This window comes from Anomaloglossus baeobatrachus, chromosome 1 (genome assembly GCF_048569485.1).
Source record: "Anomaloglossus baeobatrachus isolate aAnoBae1 chromosome 1, aAnoBae1.hap1, whole genome shotgun sequence".
Taxonomy (NCBI): domain Eukaryota; kingdom Metazoa; phylum Chordata; class Amphibia; order Anura; family Aromobatidae; genus Anomaloglossus; species Anomaloglossus baeobatrachus.
Genome location: NC_134353.1, coordinates 643,428,450 through 643,454,470, shown reverse-complemented (window position 1 = coordinate 643,454,470; position 26,021 = coordinate 643,428,450). Strand labels below are relative to the sequence as shown.

General features: G+C 48.9%; 1 protein-coding gene across 5 annotated transcripts in view; it reads right to left on the bottom strand.

Moving 5' to 3' along the window:
- CHD8 (chromodomain helicase DNA binding protein 8) overlaps nucleotides 1–26,021 on the bottom strand; it is a 172,065-nt gene that overhangs the window by 48,887 nt on the left and 97,157 nt on the right. For all 5 annotated transcript variants that reach the window (XM_075319601.1, XM_075319586.1, XM_075319617.1 and 2 more), the window contains exons 18-26: nucleotides 23,085–23,280; nucleotides 22,788–22,955; nucleotides 22,518–22,700; nucleotides 13,361–13,471; nucleotides 11,946–12,139; nucleotides 11,581–11,780; nucleotides 9,743–9,899; nucleotides 9,507–9,596; nucleotides 7,308–7,411 (exon numbers count right to left, since the gene is read on the bottom strand). In XM_075319601.1, coding sequence (XP_075175716.1) covers nucleotides 7,308–7,411; nucleotides 9,507–9,596; nucleotides 9,743–9,899; nucleotides 11,581–11,780; nucleotides 11,946–12,139; nucleotides 13,361–13,471; nucleotides 22,518–22,700; nucleotides 22,788–22,955; nucleotides 23,085–23,280 — 1,403 coding nt within the window. The remainder of the gene's footprint in view (nucleotides 1–7,307; nucleotides 7,412–9,506; nucleotides 9,597–9,742; nucleotides 9,900–11,580; nucleotides 11,781–11,945; nucleotides 12,140–13,360; nucleotides 13,472–22,517; nucleotides 22,701–22,787; nucleotides 22,956–23,084; nucleotides 23,281–26,021) is intronic.

Below are 26,021 nucleotides of genomic sequence, written 5' to 3'. Positions count from 1 at the left end.
CACAGGAACCTGCGGATAGCGAGGGAAGTAGCCGAGGCCACCGCAGTGCGGTGACAGTCTCCAGCTATAGGATGAAAAGACTGAAGCCTGGAAGTTAAGGCAACCAATTCGGGCATAAAGGCCCTGGTGAGGGAATGCATCTCCTCCCGAGAAGCAGAGATGGCTTTGAGAGCCCGCACTGCTGCAAAAGATGGGGAGAACGAGGCCCCTGCCGCCTCATATATAGATTTCGCCAGAAGGACAACCTGGCGGACAGTGGGATCCTCAGAGAGGTGCCGTCAGCCACTGATACAACTGTCCGGGCTGAAAGTCTAGACACCGGAGGGTCCACCCTTGGTGAATGAGCCCACTCCTTGACCACCACTGGTGGAAGGGGGAAACAGTCATCAGAACCACGCTCTGGGAAGCGTCTGTCAGGACAGGCTCTGGGCTTGGTCACAGTGACCTGAATGCTGGAGTGGATAAGGAACACACTCCTTGTTCTCTTAGGCAAGGTATACTGATGCTTTTCTGCCAAAGAGGGGTGCTCCCCTGATACAGGCGGATTGAGGTCCAGTACAAATATAATGGACGCAATCAAATCATTAGCATCTGCGTCACTTTCGGACAGATCAATGGGGTACATGGAGAGCGTCCGAGCCCCCAGTAAGGCATCCTCCTTGTCCTGCGAGTCAGCTCGTGAACCAGAGCCGCGGGGCGAGGAGGGAAAGGGGGCCCTGCGTCTCCATTTTAGGAGGACGGGCTCCCAGATGAAGAATCCTCTGTGAGCTTTGCTGAGCGAGCCGTAGCAGCAGAAGCGCCCTGAGAAGGGGGCTGATGCATGCTCAGCAGTGTCCGGGACAGCTGTCCCCTGGAGAGAGGGATTCTACCCCGGAGCCGGAGCAGCCGGAGGGACCACTGGTGATAAGCCTCCAGGCTGAGGCACCACTATGTCAGAGCAGGCATCACAATGTGGTTATGTGCTCGGTACAGACAGTACGAGTCAACATGCGGTGCATAATAAAAAACAGCCTTGCAGCCCTGCACTGATATGAGACATGCTGCAGAAGTGGGGGCTCTGTCCAGAAAGACCCCCAGCAGAGTATATAAACAGAGTATATAAGCAGCAGCACAACCAGAGGTTGTGGCTTGCCAGACCGTTTAACATAACATCTCTGCTCCAGATTCCCCAGAAGTGGGGGCTTTTCGGAAAAAAAACCCCCAGCAGAGTATATAAACAGAGTGTATAAGCAGCTGCACAACCGGAGGTTGTGGCTTGCCAGACTGTTTAACATAGGGGCATCCCTGTGCCCTCCAGATCCCCCAGAACTGGGGGCTCTGTCCCAGGCCCCAATTTGTCACAATGTGTTTGCAGACATTGATCTCTGTGCCCTAAAACGCTGAGAAAATGGCGTCCGCAGCGAGGAGAGGGGGCGGGGCCTACTCTGAGAGCAGGACGGAGGGCAAATGAGGCATACAGGGGAGGGAATCTTTCCTCAGTGAGGAGTGTCCCTTCCCTGTGCTGAGCAGCCGGTGGGCGGAGCCACCCTGTCTCACTGCACTGACTGACATAGAATCGAAACTAGGCCTCAGGCGAAGCCGGGGCCTAGATTTAAACATGCGGCCAGCGTGCAGGCACCATTGGCACGGTTCTCCAGTGAAAACTGGAGAACCGGCCGGAAATGTTAAAACATACATATAACACATTCTCCCCCACAAATAAAGTACAAGGGACCCCTAGAAAGACCACTTTCTGTGGTAATAACGTCTCAGTACTTAGCTTGAGACGCAGGTGCCAGGTCCCTGGGGGGGGTCATCGCTCCGTCCGGCAGGATCCTGAACAGGGCTGCGGATGGAGACCGGTCTCCTGCAAAGCAGTGAGAACCGTGATGGCTCCCACTTCAAGCCAGAGCCCCAAGGGATGGCGAAGGAGCGCGGCATGTGAAGGCTCCAGCCCTGAAATCAACCTTAACAGCACCGCCGACACAGTGGGGTGAGAAGGGACATGCCGGGAGTCCGGATTGGACCCGCTTTTCTTCCAAATCTTTGAAATCAAAAATCAGAGGATGCATGTGTGTGTGTGACCTCCTGAACACAAAGCATTGAACTGGTTGGATTTGTCATCCGGGGAGTGTATATGCTCGGAGGGAGGAGCTACACTTTTAGTGTAGTACTTTGTGTGTCCTCCGGAGGCAGAAGCTATACACCCATGGTTTGGGTCTCCCATAAGGAACGATAAAGAAAATGCCGCACCCGGACATGCTTGTTCAGACGCTTGAGATCCAGGATGGGCCGGAAGGTACCGTCCTTTTTTGGAACTAGGAAGAGATTTGAGTAAAAACCTCTGAACCGTTCCTGAGCGGGAACTGGGACAATCACTCCGTTTGCCTGCAAGGACGCCACGGCCTGCGAGAAGGCGGCGGCCTTGGAGCAGGGGGGAGTTGAGAGAAAAAATCTGTTTGGAGGGCTGGAAGAGAATTCTATCCTGTAGCCGTGAGATATGATGTCTCGCACCCACTGATCGGAGACTTGCTTTAACCAAGCGTCGCCAAAGTGGGAGAGCCTGCCACCGACTAAGGACGTGGCTGGAGTGGGCCGAGAGTCATGAGGAAGCTGCCTTAGTGGCAGAACCTCCTGCGGTCTTCTGCGAACGCGCTTTTGGGTGCCAGTTGGATTTCTGATCGTTGGCTGAGTTAGCGGACGAGGCGGAAGGCTTAGAGGATGACCAGTTGGAGGAACGAAACCTCGACTGATTCCTACCCTGGGCGGGTTTCCTGGTCTTGGTTTGTGGCATGGAAGTACTCTTCCCGCCAGTAGCTTCTTTAAGGATTTCATCCAGCTGTTCACCAAACAGCCGTGAACCAGCAAAAGGGAGCCCAGCAAGAAACTTCTTGGAAGAAGCATCTGCCTTCCACTCTCGAAGCCACAAAATCCTGCGGATAACAAGAGAATTAGCTGAAGCCACCGCAGTGCGGTGAGCAGCCTCCAGCATGGCAGACATGGGAGAAGATGAAAAGGCTGAAGCCTGAGCAGTTAAGGTAACCATCTCAGGCATAGATTCCTTGGTGAGGGAATGCATCTCCTCTAGAGAAGCAGAGATGGCTTTGAGAGCCCACACTGCTGCAAAAGTCGGGGAAACCGCGGCCCCCGCAGCTTCATACACAGATTTGGCCAGAAGGTCAATCTGACGGTCAGTGGAATCCTTAAGTGAGGTGCAGTCAGCCACCGACACAACGGTCCGGGCTGAGAGCCTAGACACCGGGGGGGTCTACCTTTGGGGAGTGAGACCACTCCTTGACCACCTCAGGTGGAAATGGAAACCGGTCATCAGAACCACGCTTTGGAAAGCGTTTGTCAGGGCAGGCCCTGGGTTTGGTCACAGCGGTCTGAAAACTGGAGTGGTTAAAGAACACACTCTTCACTCTCTTAGGCGAGGTAAACTGATGTTTTTCTGCCAAGAGAGTTGCTCCTCTGACACTGGCGGATTGAGATCCAGCACAGAATTAATAGAAGCAATCAAATCACTAAGATCTGAGTCACCCTCAGAGAAATCGAAGGGATACATAGCCTCCGAGCCCCCAATGAGGGCATCCTCCTCATCTTGAGAGTCAGCTCTTGAGACAGAGCCGTGGAATGGGGAGGGGGAGGAAACCCTGCGCCTTCTCTTAGAAGGACGGGGTCTGGGATCAGATGATGAATCCTCCGTGAGCTCTGATGGACGGAGGTCAGAGGATAGGAGTCCTCTGTCAAGAGTATTAGAGGCACCCTGTGAGGGGGGCTGATGCATGTTCATCAAAGTCCTGGACAAAAGTCCCATGGACTCAGCAAATGACTGGGATATGGACCTAGAAAAGGACTCTACCCAGGCCGGGGGTTCAATCACAGGTGCAGCAGCAGCCTGAGAGACCACTGGGGGTGAGACTCCAGGCTGTGGCACTGCCAAGTTAGAGCAACCATCACAGTGTGGATAAATGCTCGGCTCAGGCAGCAGGAGCTTACATGCAGTGCATGCAGAATAAAGCTTTGGAGCCTTGCTCCTTGTGTGAGACATGCTGCTGGAGTGGGGGCTTTGCAGAGAATGAACCCCAGGGAGAATATACAGAGGTCCACAACCGGAGACCGGCTGTGGCTTACCAGACCGCGGAGCGTGGTATTGTGTGCCCTCCAGATCCCAAAGCCCGCCGGAGCGAAGAGAGGGGGCGTTCCTATAAAAGAGCGGGAACTGGAGGGCTATAGAGACCTGCCGGGGAGGAGGGACGCCCCAGCAGTGGGGAGTGTCCCTCCCCTGTGTAGAACGGCCGCCGGGAGGAGCCGAACCTGTCCCTCTGCATGAGTGACATGCGAGGGCAGGAAAACGAAACTAGGCCTCCGGCGAAGCCGGGGCCTAAATTTAAGCGGCGAGGCCGACAAGCAGGCACCATCGGCGCGGTTCTCGGGCAAAAGCTGGAGAACCCGCCGGAAAAGTTAAAAACAATCACATACAGCATACTCTCCCCATACAATAAAGAACCGGGACCCCCAACATAAACGTCTCAGGTACTTAGCTGCTGAGACGCAGGGCCATGTCCCTGGGGATGAGTGCTCCGGTCCAACAGAATCCTCAAGGGGCTGTGGATGGAGACCGGACTTCTGCCAGGCATGGAGACCGTGCTGGCTCCCACTTCAAGCCAGAGCCCAGAAGGGATGGTGAAGGAGCGCGGCATGTAAGGCTTCAGCCTTGTAAATCAACCTTAACAACACCGCCGACACAGTGGGGTGAGAAGGGACATGCCGGGAGTCCAGACATGGACCCGCTTTTCTTCAAACTTTTTCCAAAAGTCACACAAATCATATGAGAATGCATGTGTGGATGTATGACCTCCTGAACACAAAGCGATAAACTGGCTAGGACTGGCTATCAGGGGGTGTATAAGCTCAGAGGGAGGAGCTACACTTTTAAGTGTAGTACTTTGTGTGTCCTCCGGAGGCAGAAGCTAAACACCCATGGTCTCGGTCTCCCAAAGGAACGATTAAGAAAAGGCTATATCCACATTCTGTACCTTTTTAAATGGTCTTTATGCTTCTAAATGGAAAAATAAAGCAATTTTGCAATAGGTCTTAATAATTTGCATTGTCTGTGTCGAAGGCTCCCAGGCAAGCAATGTATGGCCATAGTAACAGAAACAAGTGCTGTACAGGCCAACTCCACACTCCCTTTTCCTACCACTTGTCCCGGGGAGGACAGATAATTGCTACCATGCCATAGGTGAGGGGCCCATTTCTACCTCCAAACCAGGTGGAATTGTACATTATGATGAGCTATTGGACTCCAATGGGCCCTCATATTGTTCATGCACAGGGCCCTATTCTGCCTGTGTCCACCAGGGACTGGTCCCCTAATCTGGACAACCTTTGTTTGGCAGAAGCACAAGAAACGAGGAATAGATCAGGAGAACTGCAGGATCAGGCTGTGCAAGGTTTGATTGTGGTTAAGACGGAGACATACAAAGCTGTAAATGGGCTAAAAAAAAAAAAAAAAAAAAACAAAAAAAAAAAACAAAACTAAACGATGGAACCATAAATCACTTGTAACATTCCTGTTTTTAGCAAGACAATGGACTGGGTGCGTCAGCACCCAAACAAAGGGTTTTTTTGGAACTCCTCACCCCTGATGATCACCTCAAATAGCCATCTTAAAGATGTTGGGTAGGAAAACACACACAATAGATCTTTGGGTCTGATTTGGTTTTCCCATATTATATGGTACATTCGATGACATGCCTATTACTTGCATATTTTTGGCAGCCAGATGTTCTTTTTATGATTCACTGGTTAAGGTTTCATTTTATTGTTAAAGGGCCACTTTTGACTTTTATGATTGCTACCTCCAATAGGTGGCACTAGAGTTAAGGCCCCGTCACACTAAGCAACATCGCTAGCAACGTCGCTGCTAACGAACAACTTTTGTGACGTTGCTAGCGATGTTGCTGTGTGTGACATCCAGCAACAACCTGGCCCCTGCTGTGAGGTCGTTGGTTGTTGCTGAATGTCCTGGGCCATTATTTAGTTGTTGCTGTCCCGCTGTGAAGCACAGATCGCTGTGTGTGACAGCGAGACAGCAACAACTAAATGTGCAGGCAGCAGGAGCCGGCTTCTGCAGAGGCTGGTAACCAATGTAAACATCGGGTAACCAAGAAGCCCTGTCCTTGGTTACCCGATATTTACCTTTGATACCAGCCTCAGCCGCTCTCACTGTCAGCGCCGGCTCCTGCTCTGTGCACATGTAGCTGCAGCACACATCGGGTTAATTAACCCGATGTGTGCTGTAACTAGGAGAGCAAGGAGCCAGCGCTAAGCATTGTGCGCTGCTCCCTGCTCTGTGCACATGGAGCTGCAGCACACATCAGGTAATTAACCCGATGTGTGCTGTAACTAGGAGAGCAGGGAGCCAGCGCTCAGTGTGCGCTGCTCCCTGCTCTCTGCACGTGTAGCTGCGTGCGGTGGTAACCAAGGTAAATATCGGGTTGGTTACCCGATATTTACCTTAGTTACCAAGCGCAGCATCTTCCACACGGCGCTGGGGGCTTGTCACTGGTTGCTGTTGAGCTCACCAGCAACTTGTGTAGCGACGCTCCAGCGATCCCTGCCAGGTCAGGTTGCTGGTGGGATCGCTGGAGCGTCGCAGTGTGACATCTCAACAGCAACCTCCTAGCAACTTACCAGCGATCCCTATCGTTGTTGGGATCGCTGGTAAGTTGCTTAGTGTGACTGGACCTTTAGTCTACTTCCTCCCTGAAGAGACAATTTGCATTATATTGTTATTGCACTCTAGGATATTCACATTTCCATTTAGACAGCATCTAGAAGAGGATATTTGCTTCATAAAGGATATAATTCTCTGCAAGTCGGTTTATTAAATTGTACTTTACTGAATATATTTTTTGCAAGACACGCTTCGTACATTTCTGAGAATGTAAGGCTACACGCGCATGCTGCATCTTTTTGTGCTCACAAACTGCAGCCAAAACTGCGCCTTGTCAGAGAGCCTGGAAAGGTCACAAAAAACGCTTGTAATAGTAGGTGCATTTTTGCTGCGTTTTTGTGACAAATGTTGACAAAAACGCAGGAAGAATGAACATGCTGCATTTTTTTGTCACAAACTTTTGACAAATAAAACGCTGACAGAAACTGCAATGTGCGCATAGCAAATCTGACTTCTCATAGACTTTGCTGGGAAGTCAAATGTCAGAAAGTTCTGACAACAAAACTGCAGCCAAAGACGCAGCAAATAACGCAGCGTGCGCATGTAGCCTTAATATACCATCAGCTGTGATTCCCACCCAACTCACCATGTTTGAAAACTCCAATGAGAAGAGCCTTGTCCGCCTCTCTGTCCCACCAGAGTGAGGGAACATCTGCTTGATCAACCTGAGGAACCCATATATCGGTTTCTCTGTAGAAAAAAAATAAATAAAGTTATTATAATATACAGTACAGACCAAACGTTTGGACACACCTTCTCATCTCTAGAACAAGTGTAAAGAGGAGACTTTGTGCAGCAGGCCTTCATGGTAAAATAGCTGCTAGGAAACCACTGCTAAGGACAGGCAACAAGCAGAAGAGACTTGTTTGGGCTAAAGAACACAAGGAATGGACATTAGACCAGTGGAAATCTGTGCTTTGGTCTGATGAGTCCAAATTTGAGATCTTTGGATCCAACCACCGTGTCTTTGTACAAAAGGTGAACAGATGGACTCTACATGGCTGGTTCCCACCGTGAAGCATGGAGGAAGAGGTGTGATGGTGTGGGGGTGCTTTGCTGGTGACACTGTTGGGGATTTATTCAAAATTGAAGGCATACTGAGCCAGAATGCCTACCACAGCATCTTGCACCGGCATGCTATTCCATCCGGTTTGTGTTTAGGTGGACCATCATTTATTTTTCAACAGGACAATGACCCCAAACACACCGCCAGGCTGTGTAAGGGCTATTTGACTAAGGAGAGTGATGGGGTGCTACACCAGATGACCTGGCCTCCACAGTCACCAGACCTGAACCCAATAGAGATGGTTTGGGGTGAGCTGGACCGCAGAGTGAAGGCAAAAGGGCCAACAAGTGCTAAGCATCTCAGGGAACTCCTTCAAGACTGTTGGAAGACCATTTCCGGTGACTACCTCTTGAAGCTCATCAAGAGAATGCCAAGAGTGTGCAAAGTAGTAATGAAAGCAAAAGGTGGCTATTTTGAAGAACCTAGAATATAAGACATTTTCAGTTGTTTCACACTAAGTATTTCATTCCACATGTTTTAATTCATAGTTTTGATGCCTTCAATGTGAATCTACAATTTTCAGAGTCCTGAAAATAAAGAAAACTCTTTGAATGAGAAGGTGTGTCCAAACTTTTGGTCTGTACTGTATATATATTTATTATATGCATAACCATAATTACATGGGTCCAGCCAAAATACACTCAATTAATGCACAATTACATCTAATTTCATAGAATGAGAAACTTAATCATCGGCCTTTTCTAGAATACTTACCGTATTTTCCGGCGTATAAGCCGAATTTTTAACCCCTGAAAATCTTCTCAAAACTTGGGGGTCATCTTGTACGCCGGGTGTCTTCTTATACGGCAGTGCACGGTGCAGTCATAGCTTTACTGCCGTTCTTTAAACACAATAAAAGATACTCGCCTGTCCTCCATTTCCCACGGTGCCTCCAGCTGCTTCTTGCAGTCCGCAGGCACACAGACCCCTCCGTGATAGTGTCTGGTGCACGGAGCTGCCGCTGCAGGATGTAGTCATGGCTTTACTGCAGTTGAATCCTTTACGGCGCCACAAAGTATTCAACTGCAGTAAAGCGCTGACAACAGCGGCAGCCCCGTACACAATCATGGAGGGGTCTATGTGCCTGCGGTCCACACGAAGCACTCCTCCATGATTTCTTCCAATACACAGGGCCGCCGCTGCTGTCAGCGCTTTACAGCAGTTGAATGCTTTGGGCGCCTTAAAGCCATGACGACATCCATCAGCAGCCGCCCCATGCACCAGACGTGTGCCTGCGATCTGCAAAAAACAGCTGGAGGCACCGTGGGAACGGATGACAGGTGAGAATATCTTTTATTGTGTGTAAACAGCATAATAAGGGACAGAAGGGAACCAGTAGGAGGACATTACTAAACAATGGGTTTATTACTGCAGGGGACATTACTAAACAATAGGGACATTATTGCAGGGGACATTACTAATCAATGGACACATTACGATTCATCCCAGACTCTATAATTAACTGAAAAAGTTGGGGGTCGTCTTATACACCGGAAGATACGATGTTTGCCCAACAGAACAGTTAAAAAAAATAATTAATAATTATATATATATATATATATATATATATATATATATATATATATATATATATATATATATATATATATATATATATATATATATATATATATATATATGTTATTACTAACAAGTGCAATATTACAAGGCTACAACAGAGTTAGAAAGATACCTCAATACAACCAGATGAACCCTTACCTGGCATCCGCCCCTCCCAGCACCTTTGCGGCCTGATTCCCAATCACTTCCTGTCGGAGGTAATACAACATTCTCACCCGCAACAGAACCCTATGGAGGAAAATAAAAGGTAAGCTGTATTGCAGAAATTGTCAATATCGGTAACCAATAGGAATTTTATCAAGTGGTTTTCAATGTAAAAAGATACTCAAGAATTACTAGGGCCACGAAACCTCACTCCTCCTCTGTACACTCACTTGTTGCACTGATGCTTCAGATGCTTCTTATAACCTTCATCTTGAAACAGCGTGTCAGGGTTGTACTTCCGTATCCAGTCCGCTTTCTGGATGTCAAAGCTGCTCTGAGACTTTATTTTTTTCCCCTTGCGTCCCCGAGGAACAGGAATGGAAAGACCTGGGGAAACAATAAGTTAATTATTAGGCTATGTGCGCACTGGGAAATGGAATTTTCTTGAGAAAATTCCGCATGCTCTCAAAGATTACCGCACCCGCAGTAAAAAACCGCGGGAAACCGCACCCGAAAACCGCATGCGGTTTGCCGCGGTATTATTCGCAGTATTGCCGCGTGCGGGTTGGGATGTGCTTTATTGCATTCAATGCAATAAAGCACATTGAAAAAAAAAAAAAAAAAAAAAGTCATTTAATTCTGAGATAGTAAATAGACAGAAGAATAGATAGAGGGATAGATAGATAGATGACAGATCGCTACATTTCCCACGGTTGGCAGTGAGTTCACATTACCGGCCGTGGGAAATGACCGGTAATTACCTCTGCTGTCTGCTGCTTTCATTCAGCGCTGTGTCTGTGACAGTCGCGGCTGGATGGAAGCAGCGCAGGACCTGTGGATTACGCCGGAGCGGTGGATTACGCCGGAGCTTTGGTGCGGGAGGGGTTAATAAAATGGTGAACGAGGCTTGTTTGTTTTATTTAAAATAAAGGATTTTTCGGTGTGTGTGTTTTTTCCACTTTACTTACGGGTTGATCATGTCAGCTGTCACATAGACGCTGCCATGATCAAGCCTGGAGTTAATGGCGGTGGTCCCCCACCATCATTAACCCCTTGTATTACCTTGCTGCCACTGCTAAACGGCGGCAAGAAGAGCCGGGGACACTCCAGTAGTGCCGCATAATGCATGCGACATTCCCGGGGCAGCTGCGGCTGATATTCTCGGCTGCCGGAGGGGGAGTGAGGCGGGGGACATTACCCCTGCCCCTCTCCCTCCCCAGCCTGAGAATACCGGGCCGCCGCTGTGTGCTTACCTCGGCTGGAAGGTAAATATGCAGCGGAGCCCACGTTCTTTGTTTTCTATATTTCCGTTTTCTTTCTATGTGTGTTCTATGTGTCTGTGTCTATGTGTGTTCTATGTCTGTGTGTATCTGTGATCTGTGTGTGTTTACTCTCTGCTTTGCTTCCTCTTCCTGTAATGACATCACTTCCCTGCAACACCGCAGACAGGCGATGTACATTACCGGAGGTAAACCGCGAAATACCGCAGGGAATAACGCAGGAAAACGCAGTGAACCGCACAGAATTTGCTTCCTGCGTTATTCCCTGCGGGATTTCACGATTAACATTGGAGTCAATGGAGTGAAATCCCGCAGCGATGTGCGGAAAAGAAGTGACATGCACTTGTTTTTGCTGCGGGAATCCCGCAGCAAAACATGCAGCTGTCAAATTCCGCCCAGTGCGCACAGGATTTTTTTTCTCTATAGGATTTGCTGGTGATTCACTGCAGAGATGTTATGAACATTTTCTGCAGCGAAACATGCAGCAAATCCGCGGAAAATCCGCGGCAAAATCCGGTAAGTGCGCACAGGGCCTTAATGCTCAACAACAAGTCATTATCCAATAATGACGGACGTGCCGTCCCGTCCTGCTCCCTCCCAGCCTGCCTTCACATGTAATACCGCACTTGTGAATAAACTTGCACCTATTTGCACAGCAACTACCGGTGAGTGCTCTTCGCCATTTTTTCTACTATTTCACACAGATTATCCAATAAATATCCATGGTGTTAAATAGCAAATTGTCCACAAGAGACGGTGGACAGTCAGCTGAAGGCCAGGAGGATTACCAGAGTGATTTTGCAGCTGCTTTGTCTTCCCATTTTCTCCAGGCGTGATGAGGTCCCAGATAAAACTTTTTATGTTCTCATCTCCGCGGTAATGTAACAGACAATACACCAAGATGGCTCTGCAGATTCTTTCTACGTCCCGCTCAGTCATTCCACGCTTGAACCGACCATGTACCAAAATGTCCCGCCAGCGGCCCCACCTGATACAGACAAGGGACAATTTAAGGAAAACAAGAAAAGGACAAGCTCCAGTAAACATTGTTATGTGAAGAACATTTTCATGTAGCCATAGTAGTCAGCAGGAGAAAACATCTAAGGCATAATATACTCAGGTACTAAAACTTGGAAGTCATCTTGTGCCTCACCCATATACAAGCAGATGCTTCTCCACTCGAAAACAGTCTGTACGACCGTAAGTGTTTTTACGGTCCTGACGCCGAGCTCTTGGACGGTCCTCATCATCACTTTCTAATTCTGAGAACTCGACCATATCGTCATCCTTGTTACTGAAGTGCCTGGTCTGTTTCCGAATACGAGGTGTATCAATTACCAGAGTGTTCTGTAGGCAAAAGGGGGAGGGAAAAAAAAAAATCTTGTTGGTTTTCGTATGTTAGGGCTAGGACACAAGGCGAGTAAGACAGCCGAAGTGGAATGCCAGTAAACAAAAAAAAAGAAAAAACGCATTCCACTCGGAGCCAAGTTACTCTATGGGGCCATTCCCATGTGCGATTTTCTTCTCAGCCATAATTGGACTGAGAAAACAGTCGCAGCATGCTGCAGGTGAAATCCAATCCATATTCACTCGCACCCATACAAGTCTATGGGTGCGAATGAAACCTCGCACTGCACTCGGATGACACCAGAGTGCAGTGCGATAATCGCATCAGCCGACAATAGAGGACATGGGGAGATAAATCCCTCCCTCCCCTCCTCCGTGCCGGCCCGCCCCTCCTCAGAGCCAGCCCGCCCCCCGCAGCTGAGGTCCGCTCTCATGATTGGACCTCAGTCGCAGGGACACTCGCATGACACTCGGCTCTGCTGTGCTGCTAGTGTGAGCCGAGTGTCATGCGAGGGGATTTCAATAATCCAAGTGTAGCCCCAGCCTTAAGACAGGACCCAAATGCCTGGATTAACCATAACATGTGCCTATGGGGCTATAAGTTTGGGTTGGGAGACACGCAATCAGGTCGAGCATTGCAGTCCATACATGGGACCATAACATGTGCCCATCTGAACCCAACCAAACAGGTAGACTGTCAGAACATTTATTGTCCATTGTTCGCAATAAATCTGTTAGAAATGGATAAAACTCAGTGTTCAATCAGAGGAACAAAATGTAAAATTCTAGGTTTCATCTGTTTTACTTGGCTCCAGATAGAAGTCTGGCCTGCAAGATGGATCATAACAAGACAGGCTCTATGTGTTCCGGACCAAAAGCACAGAACAGTTTTAAAAACGGATTTTTGTATGCATCAATGAATTTACATGGGTCATTGCAGTCTGAGATAAAAAAAAAGAAGAGGAAAATCACAGTTGCTTCTACATCTCCTCCTCACTTTAGTGGAGAGGGGCTATAAATGCAGTCACTTCTCTAGTTCATATGAGGTGTACATCTATGGTGGGAGAAGGCTTTTATCTGCAGTTTCTCTGACAGTCCACTCTTCATGTATGGCTTTTAATCGTTCAGGGCATGACAGATTGAGCAGCGGTACAGCACTATAAACTAGTAAGGAACAAATTATACTGAAACATGAGGGCCAACAAGAAAATGTGATCTTACCTTACTACTGAGAAGATCTAGGTCTAGATCAGCTTTCTTAGCCCATTTCTGCCAGAAATTAGGATCATCCAGTGAAATATCAGTCCTATTTTCGGAAGCAACAAAGCTCGCCTGAAAGGGAAATTGAATCCGTTAAAGGGGTGTTGTCAAGTTATTACATTGCTTCAGTTAGCATGAAAATGAGCAAGTTTGCAATTGACTTGCTTTTTCTGTTGTGATTTTCCTGTAATGAGAGTCTTTATAAATCATAGCGTACAACTCATTTCCATGGAGCTCAGCCCCTAGGGCCTACCCAGACAGTGCTCTTATCAGTCCTGTGTAATCTCAATCCCCCAGCATCACTGCTCTACACTGAGCAGATCTCACAGTCCACAGCTATCTGCTTCTTCAAATGCCGTAAGGGTAAGTTCACACAGTGCGTTGTTCGTGGCGTATTTGCGTGTTTTTCGGGTGCGTTTTTGCCCTCAAAACTGCATGACTTTGCTTCCCCAGCAAAGTCTATGAGTTTTCATTTTTGCTGTCCGCACACAATTTTTTTTTTAAGCTGCGTTTTTGAGCTAAAAAAAAAAAAAAAAAAAAAAAAAAAATGGACAAGTCAATTCTTTCCTGCTTTTTTATTGCGTATCCCCCCACGCAATGCATTGAAAAAACGCAAAAAAACGCAGAGATCAAAACCGCACCAAATCACAGCAAAAACGCATGCGTTTTTTGCCGCGGGTGCGTTTTTTGTGCGTTTTTAGCGGCCAAAAACACAGCGTCAAAAAAAAAAAAAACCACAGCGTGTGCACATAGCCTAAATGCAAGGATAACAGTACAGACCGAACAAATCATTCACCACTAAATGGGTTTTCCCACAAACAAAAGGTAATCTTAATGAAAAGATCGTGGAGTAATAATAATAAAGTTCCCCAATTGGTAGAGTTTAAAAAAAGAAAAAAAATGTTGTGCTTTGCTGAGATAAGCTGATATACAGTGGGTACGGAAAGTATTCAGACCCCTTTACATTTTTCACTCTTTGTTTCATTGCAGCCATTTGGTAAATTAAAAAGAGTTCATTTTTTTTCTCCTTAATGTACACTCTGCACCCTATCTTGTCAGAAACCCCCCCCCCAGAAATGTAAACATTTTTGCAAATTTATTAAACAAGAAAAACTGAAATATCACATGGTCATAAGTATTCAGAACCTTTTCTCAGACACTCATATTTAAGTCACATGGTGTCCATTTCCTTGTGATCCTCCTTGAGATGGTTCTACTCCTTCATTGGAGTCCAGCTGTGTTTAATTAAACTGGTAGGACTTGATTTGGAAAGGCACAAACCTGTCTATATAAGACCTCACAGCCCACAGTGCATGTCATACCATATGAAAGAACTGAATTTTGTTTACTTACCGTAAATTCCTTTTCTTCTAGCTCCTATTGGGAGACCCAGACAATTGGGTGTATAGCTTCTGCCTCCGGAGGCCACACAAAGTATTACACTCAAAAGTGTAACCCCTCCCCTCTGCCTATACACCCTCCCGTGCATCACGGGCTCCTCAGTTTTGGTGCAAAAGCAGGAAGGAGGAAACTTATAAATTGGTCTGGGGTAAATTCAATCCGAAGGATGTTCGGAGAACTGAAACCATAACCAAAAGAACAATTCAACATGAACAACATGTGTACACAAAAGAACAACCAGCCCAAAGGGCACAGGGGCGGGTGCTGGGTCTCCCAATAGGAGCTAGAAGAAAAGGAATTTACGGTAAGTAAACAAAATTCCCTTCTTCTTTGTCGCTCCATTGGGAGACCCAGACAATTGGGACGTCCAAAAGCAGTCCCTGGGTGGGTAAAAGAATACCTCAATAAAAGAGAGCCGAAAACGACCCCTTCCTACAGGAGGGCAACCGCCGCCTGAAGGACTCGCCTACCTAGACTGGCATCTGCCGAAGCATAGGTATGCACTTAATAGTGTTTTGTGAAGGTGTGCAGACTAGACCAGGTAGCTGCCTGACACACCTGCTGAGCCGTAGCCCGGTGTCGCAATGCCCAGGATGCACCCACGGCTCTGGTAGAATGGGCTTTCAGGCCCGAAGGAAGAGGAAGCCCCGAAGAACGGTAGGCTTCAAGAATCGGTTCCTTGATCCATCGAGCCAAAGTTGACTTGGAAGCCTGCAAACCCTTACGCTGGCCAGCGATCAGGACAAAGAGCGCATCTGAACGGCGCAGGGGCGCCGTGCGAGACACGTAGAGCCGGAGTGCTCTCACCAGATCCAAAGAGTGCAAATCCTTTTCACATTGGTGAATTGGATGAGGGCAAAATGACGGTAAGGAGATATCCTGATTGAGATTAAAAGGAGATACCACCTTAGGGAGAAACTCCGGGACAGGACGCAGAACCACCTTATCCTGGTGAAAAAAACAGGAAGGGGGCTTTGCATGACAGCGCTGCCAGCTCCGACACTCTTCGGAGTGAGGTAATTGCCACAAGAAATGAGATAAACCCGACGACGCTAGGAGCCAGGACTCAATGGCCACACAGTCAGGTTGAGGGCCGCAGAATTCAGATGGAAAAACGGCCCTTGTGACAGCAGGTCTGTGCGGTCTGGAAGCGCCCACGGCTGACCCACCGTGAGATGCCACAGATCCGGGTACCACGACCGCCTCGGCAATCTGGAGCGACGAGAATGGCGCGACGACAGTCGGATCTGATCTTGCGTAACACTCTGGGCAACATCGCCAGAGGAGGAAACACATAAGGGAGTCGAAACTGCGACCAACTCTGAACTAACGCGTCCGCCGCCAGAGCTCTGTGATCTTGAGACCGTGCCATGAAGGCCGGAACCTTGTTGTTGTGCCGTGACGCCATGAGATCGACGTCCGGCGTTCCCCAGCGGCGCCAGATCTCTCGAAACACGTCTGGGTGAAGAGACCATTCCCCCGCATCCATGCCCTGACGACTGAGAAAATCTGCTTCCCAGTTTTCTACGCCCGGGATGTGAACTGCGGAGATGGTGGAGGCTGTGGCTTCCGCCCACAGCAGAATCCGCCGGACTTCCTGGAAGGCTTGACGGCTGCACGTGCCGCCCTGGTGGTTGATGTACGCGACCGCCGTGGCGTTGTCCGACTGTATGCGGATCTGCCTGCCCTCCAGCCACCGATGGAACGCCTTTAGGGCTAGATACACTGCCCTTATCTCCAGAACATTGATCTGAAGGGAAGACTATCGGAGTCCAGGTTCCCTGAGCCCTGTGGTGGAGAAAAACCGCTCCCCACCCTGACAGGCTCGCGTCCGTCGTGACCACAGCCCAGGATGGGGGCAGGAAGAATTTTCCCGGCGATAGAGAAGTGGGAAGAAGCCACCACTGAAGAGAAGTTTTGGCTGCAAGGGAAAGAGACGTTCCTGTCGAGGGACGTCGACCTCCTGTCCCATTTGCGGAGAATGTCCCATTGGAGTGGGCGCAGATGGAACTGCGCGAAGGGCACTGCCTCCATTGCTGCCACCATCTTCCCCAGGAAGTGCATGAGGCGCCTCAAGGGGTGTGACTGACCCCGAAGAAGAGATTGCACCCCTGTCTGCAGCAAAAGCTGTTTGTCCAGCGGTAGCTTGACTACCGCTGAGTGAGTATGAAACTCCATCCCGAGGTAAGTCAGTGATTGGGTCGGTGTCAACTTGGACTTTGGGAAGTTGATGAGCCACCCGAACTGCTGGAGAGTCGCCAGAGCGACGGTCAGGCTGTGTTGACACGCCTCCCGGGAGGGTGCCCTGACTAGGAGATCGTCTAAGTAAGGGATCACCGAGTGTCCCCGAGAGTGTAGGACCGCCACAACGGATGCCATGACCTTGGTGAAGACCCGTGGGGCTGTCGCCAGGCCGGAAGGCAGTGCCACGAACTGAAGGTGTTCGTCCCCGATGGCGAAACGCAGGAAGCGTTGATGTTCGGGTGCGATCGGCACATGGAGATAAGCATCCTTGATGTCGATTGATGCTAGGAAGTCTCCTTGTGACATTGAAGCGATGACCGAGCGGAGAGATTCCATCCGAAACCTTCTGGTGCTCACATGTCTGTTGAGCAGTTTGAGGTCCAGAACGGGACGGAATGATCCGTCCTTCTTTGGCACCACGAACAAGTTGGAGTAGAAGCCGTGACCATGTTCCTGAGGGGGAACGGGAATCACCACTCCTGTCTTCAGAACGCCCACAGCCTGAAAAAGTGCGCTGGCCCGAGATGGGGGCGGAGATGTTCTGAAGAAACGAGTCGGAGGACGAGAGCTGAACTCTATCCTGTAACCGTGAGACAGAATGTCTCTCACCCATCGGTCTTTGACATGTGGCCACCAGGCGTCGCAAAAGCGGGAGAGCCTGCCACCGACCGAGGATGCGGTTCGGGGAGGCCGAAAGTCATGAGGAGGCCGCCTTGGAGGCAGTGCCTCCGGCGGTTTTTTGGGGGCGTGACTTAGACCGCCAAGCATAGGAGTTCCTCTGGCCTTTCTCTGGCCTGTTGGACGAGGAGGATTGGGACTTGGCTGAGGGCCAAAAGGACCGAAACCTCGGTTGTATTTTCCGTTGCGGAGGTCTCTTCGGTTTGGACTGGGGTAAGGACGAGTCCTTTCCCTTGGATTCCTTAATAATGTCATCCAATCGTTCGCCAAACAATCGGTCGCCAGAAAACGGCAAACCGGTTAAGAACTTCTTGGAAGCAGAGTCTGCCTTCCATTCGCGTAGCCACATGGCCCTGCGGACTGCCACCGAATTAGCGGATGCTACCGCTGTACGGCTAGCAGAGTCCAGGACGGCGTTCATGGTGTAGGACGAAAAAGCCGACGCCTGAGAAGTCAAAGACGCAACTTGCGGAGCAGAGGTACGTGTGACCGCATTAATCTCAGACAGACAAGCTGAGATAGCTTGGAGTGCCCACACGGCTGCAAAGGCCGGGGCAAAAGACGCGCCTGTGGCTTCATAGATGGATTTCACCAGGAGCTCTATCTGCCTGTCAGTGGCATCCTTGAGCGATGAGCCATCTGCAACTGATACTACAGATCTAGCCGCCAGTCTAGAGACTGGAGGATCCACCTTGGGACATTGAGCCCAACCCTTATCTACGTCAGAGGGGAAGGGGTAACGTGTGTCATTAAGGCGCTTAGTAAAGCGCTTGTCCGGAAATGCTCTATGCTTCTGGACAGCATCTCTGAAGTTAGAGTGATCGAAAAACGCACTCCGTGTACGTTTGGGAAACCTAAACTGGTGTTTCTCCTGCTGCGAAGCCGACTCCTCTATAGGTGGAGGTGGGGGAGAAAGATCTAGCACCTGGTTGATGGACGATATAAGATCATTTACTAAGGCGTCCCCCTCAGGTGTATCAAGATTGAGGGCAACGTCAGGGTCAGAGCCCTGAGCTGCGACGTCCGCCTCGTCCTCCAGAGAGTCCTCAAGCTGAGACCCCGAGCAGCGTGAGGAAGTCGGGGAAGATTCCCAGCGAGCCCGCTTAGCCGGTCTGGGACTGTGGTCCGTGCAGGAGTCCTCCACGTGAGACCTAGGGGCCACCCCAGGAGCACGCTGCGGCGCAGACCGAGAGGGGCCTGGAGGCGATGATCCAACAGTGCCCGGGGCCTGTGTAAGGACCGGTCTGGACTGCAAGGCTTCTAGTAGCTTGGCAGACCATTTGTCCATAGACTGAGCCATGGATTGTGAAAGCAACTCAGAGTTTCTCAGCAAAAACTGCAAACTCTGTCCCTGCCGCCTGGACAGTGGAAGCAGGAGGGTCTGCCTGATCCGAGGGGCCCACTAGTGACCGAGGCTCCGGCTGAGCAAGTGCAACAGGGGTCGAGCATTGCTCACAGTGAGGGTAGGTGGAACCCGCAGGTAACATAGCCCCACAAGAGGTACAGGTTGCAAAAAAACACTTTGCCTTAGCGCCCTTGCTCCTTGTGGACGACATGCTGTTGTCTCCTAGGAGAGTGATCACTGAGGGTATATAGCCAAAAGTAAACAACCCGGCCGAACAGAGAATATATATATATATATATATATATAATACATATATATATATACATACATACATATATACATACTCCGGCACCCTAGGGGGACCAGCACCGGGTGACCGGTGTGGCTTACCGACCGCCCAAAGCAGAGTGTGTCCACCAGATTCCCTGCCTTAGGTCTCCCAGAGCTGCAGAGCTCGTTCCTGAAATCCTCCACCGGCAGAATGTGTGTAAAAATGGCTGCCGGAGCTCTCAGGGGAGGAGGGAGCCGTGGGCGGCGACTAGTAAAGTGCGGGAATCTGGGGCCCCACAGTGATCAGTGAGGGGGGGGGGGGGGGGAGGACACCTAAAGTATGCTCCAGCCCTCACTGCCGACGTCAGGTCGACCGTCCCGCCCTTACCCCTGACTGGCAGGCCCGGGGGCGGGAGTTATGGTACTAGGCCGCAATGAAGCCGGGGACTAAATTTAATACCGCGGCCGACAAACAGGCTCGGTCGGCGCGGAAGTCCCGGTCTTCACAAACCAGCAGCTGCTGCAGCGTCTGTGAAACAAGCGCTCCATGCACAGTCCCCATGGGGACACAGAGTACCTTTAGATGCAGGGCCCTGTCCCTGAGGATACATAGACTCCTGTCCGGCAGATTCCCACAGGGGCTGCGGAGGGAGCCCGGTCCCAGTAAATGGATGACCGGTCAGGATCCCACTTCTCCCAGAGCCTCTAAGGGATGGTGAAGGAAAACGGCATGTGGCTCCAGCCTCTGTACCCGCAATGGGTACCTCAACCTTAACAGCACCGCCGACGTAGTGGGGTGAGAAGGGAGCATGCCGGGGGCCCTGTGGGGGCCCTCTTTTCTTCCAACCGATAAAATCAGCAGCTGCTGCTGACTAAAATGGGAATGCATGAGTGGATGTGTGCCTCCTTCCACACAAAGCATAAAACTGAGGAGCCCGTGATGCACGGGTGGGTGTATAGGCTGAGGGGAGGGGTTACACTTTTCAGTGTAATACTTTGTGTGGCCTCCGGAGGCAGAAGCTATACACCCAATTGTCTGGGTCTCCCAATGGAGCGACAAAGAAATCATGAGGTCAAAAGGAGCCCAGACAGAATTGTGGCAAGGCACAGATCTGGCCAAGGTTATAAAAGAATTCTGCAGTACTCAAAATTCCTAAGAGCACAGTGGCCAGCATAATCTTTAAATGGAAGAAGTTTGGGACTACCAGAACTCTTCCTAGACCTGGCCGTCAAGCCAAACTGAGCAATTGTGGGACAAGAACCTTTGTGAGAGAGGTAAAGAAGAACCCCAAGATCACTGTGGCTGAGCTCCAGAGATGCAGTAGGGTGGTGGGAGAAAGTTCCACAACGTCAACTATCACTGCAGCCCTCCACCAGACGGGCCTTTATGGCTGAGTGGCCCTACAGAAGCCTCTCCTCAGTGCAAGACATATGAAAGCCCACATAGAGTTTGCAAATAAAACACATGCAGGATTCCCAGACTATAAGAAATAAGATTCTCTAATCTGATGAGACGAAGATAGAACAGGACAGGATGACTGTTTGCAATTGAAGGAAAGATGAATGCGGCCAAGAACAGAGATATCCTGAAGAAAACCTTTTCCAGAGTGCTCGGACCTCAGACTTGGCCGAAGGGTCACCTTCCAACAAGACAATGACCCTAAGCACACAGCTAAAATAAGAAAGGAGTGGCTTCAGAACAACTCTGACCATTGACCGACCCAGCTAGAGCCCTGACCTAAACCCAATTGAGCATCTCTGAAGAGACCTGAAAATGTCTGTCCAGCAATGGTCACCATCCTCATGGCTGTACTAGCTCAAGAGGGTGCTTCTACTCAATACTGAGCAAAGAGTCTGAATACTTATGACCATTTGATATTTCAGTTTTTCTTGTTTAATAAAATTTGCAAAAATTTCTACGTTTTTTTTTTCGGTCATGATGGGGTGCAAAGTGTACCTTAATGAGAAGAAGAAAAAAAAAAAACAACCTTTGAATTTACCAAATGGCTACAATGAAACAGAGTGAAAAATTTAAAAGGGGTCTGAATACTTTCCGAACCCACTTGTATGTGACCCTGCTACGTCCTGTGTAATTGCCATGTCTGACCGTACAGGAATACAGCATGATCATATGACAACTACTGGGCTGGTGAGGATGGCAAAAAAAAAAAAAAAAAAAGTAAATATAGACATTACAGCATGGCATCATAAATGATTCTTTTTATGAGGTAAAACATTTCCCCATCTTTAAAAAAAAAAAAAAAAAAAATATGTTTTGCCTCAAACAACTATGTAATCCTGTGCTGTAATGTCGGTATACTTTTTAACTTCCTCCTCTGCCCAGGTGAAGTGGTATGATCAGACCAAGTCCCTATACGGTCAGAAACACAGTCATTACAGAGCAGGGGCACATAAGATCTCAACACAGGAATTTTTTTTTTTTTTTTTAAACACATCCAATTGTGGAAATTATTAATCCAAGATCTGTTGATTAAAATTAACTTTTTGTTCTTGAAAAATACCTTTACATTTTTTACAGCAGAACTTGTGCTTTGTAGTTCAACAAATACTAGAGCTTTGCTATTCACCAGAATGTTAAATAAATAAGGAGAGCCCGCCAGAAACCAGGAAGTGAGGAGACTGCAGGAGTTGTGAGCTGCTCAGGAGACACCTTGAGAATAACCTTTTAAGTACCTTCTACACCAAAATAGAACATTTGAATAATGGCTAGTAAGCCTTATTGCATTCAGTGCCTAAAACAGCTCGGCAGAGCCAAGATTTTACATTTTTGACCTGGCATCTAAGGGGTAATGCTTCTCTGGGGAGAGTGACATGTCAAGCCCTGCAGAGTTATCAATTGTTTAACATATTAGTTGTACATTATTTGAAGAGGTGCTAAACTGCTTATCCTATGTAAGCTAAGTGCTGAAGCAATTACCCTGATCCATATATTCAGACAATCAAAAAAAAAGCAGCTCACAATGCCCTCTAAATGCTATACAAGCAATGCAGTGAATGTATAGGTGAACACTCTGGGCCTACTGCCATTATTACCAATCTTTAGTTAGTGTATAACATTTCATGGGACTTTGAAGATGTACCATTTTACCCTCATTTATATACAATAAAAATGAAACCACATAGCGAGTACAAAAAGTGAAGAACTGAGAAGAAGCAAACCTTGGAAAAGGTTGATCCTTTGCCCTCTGACTCTATGGTAATTGTGGTGGTTCTCCTCAAGAGAATCTGGTCAATGTCTTCCTCACAAAACTTAGAACCTTCATCATCTTCATCCATGATGGCAGCATATGCTCCTTTTCTAAGAAGGTCTTCAATTTCTTTCTTTGTAAACTGTTGAATTGGCTGATAGCATCACAGATTAAAAAGGTTAGATATTATCAAATCATCAATAGAAGATCCATCATGTCATGTCTTCTAAAATGTACTCACCCCACTAAGGTGGTTATCCCGACCACTCATTGACTGGAGTACAGCTTTGTCAAGCCCTAACTTTAGGCTAGCCTTGTCAAACATCTCTCTCTCGTAGGAATTTCGGGTTATTAGCCGGTATATTTTAACAGCCTTGCTTTGTCCGATTCGGTGACAACGAGCTTGTGCCTTAGAGAACATTAAAAAAATAAATTTACATTTTTCATTCCTAATTTTGTGCAAAGCAAAATAAATAAATCTGTACCATAGAGCAAAGATCACAGGAAACGCCAGGCATTTATTTTATTTCATTAGTACCTGTAGGTCATTTTGAGGATTCCAGTCGGAGTCAAAGATGATGCATGTATCAGCAGCTGTCAGGTTGATCCCAAGTCCACCAGCACGTGTGCACAGCAAGAATACGAAGCGATCAGAATCTGGCCGGCTGAAGCGATCAATTGCAGCTTGCCGCATGTTCCCACGAACTCTACCATCAATTCTTTCATAAAGATACCTAGATTTATGGAAATATAAGCTGCTTGTTTAATCTAGAAAAACTATAAAACTATTGGAGAAAAAAAAACAAAACAAAAAAAACACAACACTAAACAAAAAATATGGGTATAACTTTAAAAGGAACCAATCACCAGGATTCTCGTATAGAACCTAAAGCCAGTGCTATACTGGAATTATCAGGCTGATTCTATACATACCTGTAATGGTCAGCTCAGATGTTAAAGGTTTTGAAATCCAAGAAGAAGGGAATTTTGTTTACTTACCGTAAATTCCTTTTCTTCTAGCTCCTATTGGGAGACCCAGACAATTGGGTGTACAGCTTCTGCCTCCGGAGGCCACACAAAGTATTACACTTTAAAAAGTGTAACCCCTCCCCTCTGCCTATACACCCTCCCGTGCATCACAGGCTCCTCAGTTTTGGTGCAAAAGCAGGAAGGAGGAAAACTTATAAATTGGTCTAAGGTAAATGCAGTCCGAAGGATGTTCGGAGAACTGAAAACCATGAACCAAAAGAACAATTCAACATGAACAACATGTGTACACAAAAAAACAACCAGCCCGAAGGGCACAGGGGCGAGTGCTGGGTCTCCCAATAGGAGCTAGAAGAAAAGGAATTTACGGTAAGTAAACAAAATTCCCTTCTTTGTCGCTCCATTGGGAGACCCAGACAATTGGGACGTCCAAAAGCAGTCCCTGGGTGGGTAAAAGAATACCTCGATAAAAAAAAAAAGAGCCGAAAAGGCCCCCTCTTACAGGTGGGCAACCGCCACCTGAAGGACTCGCCTACCTAGACTGGCGTCTGCCGACACATAGGTATGCACCCGATAGTGTTTCGTGAAAGTGTGCAGACTAGACCAGGTAGCTGCCTGACACACCTGCTGAGCCGTAGCCCGGTGCCGCAATGCCCAGGATGCACCCACGGCTCTGGTAGAATGGGCTTTCAGCCCTGAAGGAAGCGGAAGCCCAGACGAACGGTAGGCTTCAAGAATCGGTTCCTTGATCCACCGACCCAAGGTTGACTTGGAAGCCTGCGAACCCTTACGCTGACCAGCGAAAAGGACAAAGACCGCATCTGAACGACGCAGGGGCGCCGTGCGAGACACGTAGTGTCGGAGTGCTCTCACTAGATCTAAGGAGTGCAAATCCTTTTCACATTGGTGAATTGGATTAGGGCAAAATGAAGGTAAGGAGATATCCTGATTGAGATGAAAAGGAGATACCACCTTAGGGAGAAATTCCGGGACAGGACGCAGAACCACCTTATCCTGGTGAAAGACCAGGAAGGGGGCTTTGCATGACAGCGCTGCAAGCTCCGACACTCTTCGGAGTGATGTAACTGCCACTAGAAATGCCACCTTCTGCGAAAGACGTGATAAAGAGACATCCCGCAGTGGCTCGAAAGGTGGTTTCTGAAGAGCAGTTAGCACCCTGTTAAGGTCCCAGGGTTCCAGCGGACGCTTGTAAGGTGGGACTATGTGGCAAACTCCCTGCAGGAACGTGCGGACCTGCGGAAGCCTGGCTAGGCGCTTTTGAAAAAATACGGAGAGCGCCGATACTTGTCCCTTGAGAGAGCCGAGTGACAAACCCTTGTCCATTCCAGATTGAAGGAATGAAAGAAAAGTGGGTAAGGCAAACGGCCATGGAGTAAAACCATTATCAGAGCACCAGGATAAGAAGATTTGCCAAGACCTGTAATAGATCTTGGCGGACGTTGGTTTCCTGGCCTGTCTCATGGTGGCAATGACATCCTGAGATAACCCTGAAGACGCTAGGAGCCAGGACTCAATGGCCACACAGTCAGGTTGAGGGCCACAGAATTCAGATGGAAAAACGGCCTTTGTGACAGCAAGTCTGGGCGGTCTGGAAGCGCCCACGGTTGACCCACCGTGAGATGCCACAGATCCGGGTACCACGACCGCCTCGGCCAATCTGGAGCGACGAGAATGGCGCGACGGCAGTCGGACCTGATCTTGCGTAACACTCTGGGCAGCATCGCCAGAGGAGGAAACACATAAGGCAGTCGAAACTGCGCCCAATCCTGAACTAATGCGTCCGCCGCCAGAGCTCTGTGATCTTGAGACTGAGCCATGAATGCCGGGACTTTGTTGTTGTGCCGTGACGCCATGAGATCGACGTCCGGCGTTCCCCAGCGGCGCCAGATCTCTCGAAACACGTCTGGGTGAAGAGACCATTCCCCCGCGTCCATGCCCTGACGACTGAGAAAATCTGATTCCCAGTTTTCTACGCCTGGGATGTGAACTGCGGAGATGGTGGAGGCTGTGGCTTCCACCCACTGCAGAATCCGCCTGACTTCCTGGAAGGCATGACGACTGCGCGTGCCGCCCTGGTGGTTGATGTATGCGACGGCAGTGGCGTTGTCCGACTGGATACGGATCTGTCTGCCCTCCAGCCACCGATGGAAAGCCAATAGGGCTAGATACACTGCCCTTATCGCCAGAACATTGATCTGAAGGGAAGACTCTACCGGAGCCCAGGTTCCCTGAGCCCTGTGGTGGAGAAAAACCGCTCCCCACCCTGACAGGCTCGCGTCCGTGGTGACCACAGCCCAGGTTGGGGGTAGGAAGGATTTTCCTTGCGATAGAGAATTGGGAAGGAGCCACCACTGAAGAGACGTCTTGGTTGCAAGGGAAAGAGAAACGTTCCTGTCGAGGGAAGTCGACCTCCTGTCCCATTTGCGGAGAATGTCCCATTGGAGTGGCCGCAGATGGAATTGCGCGA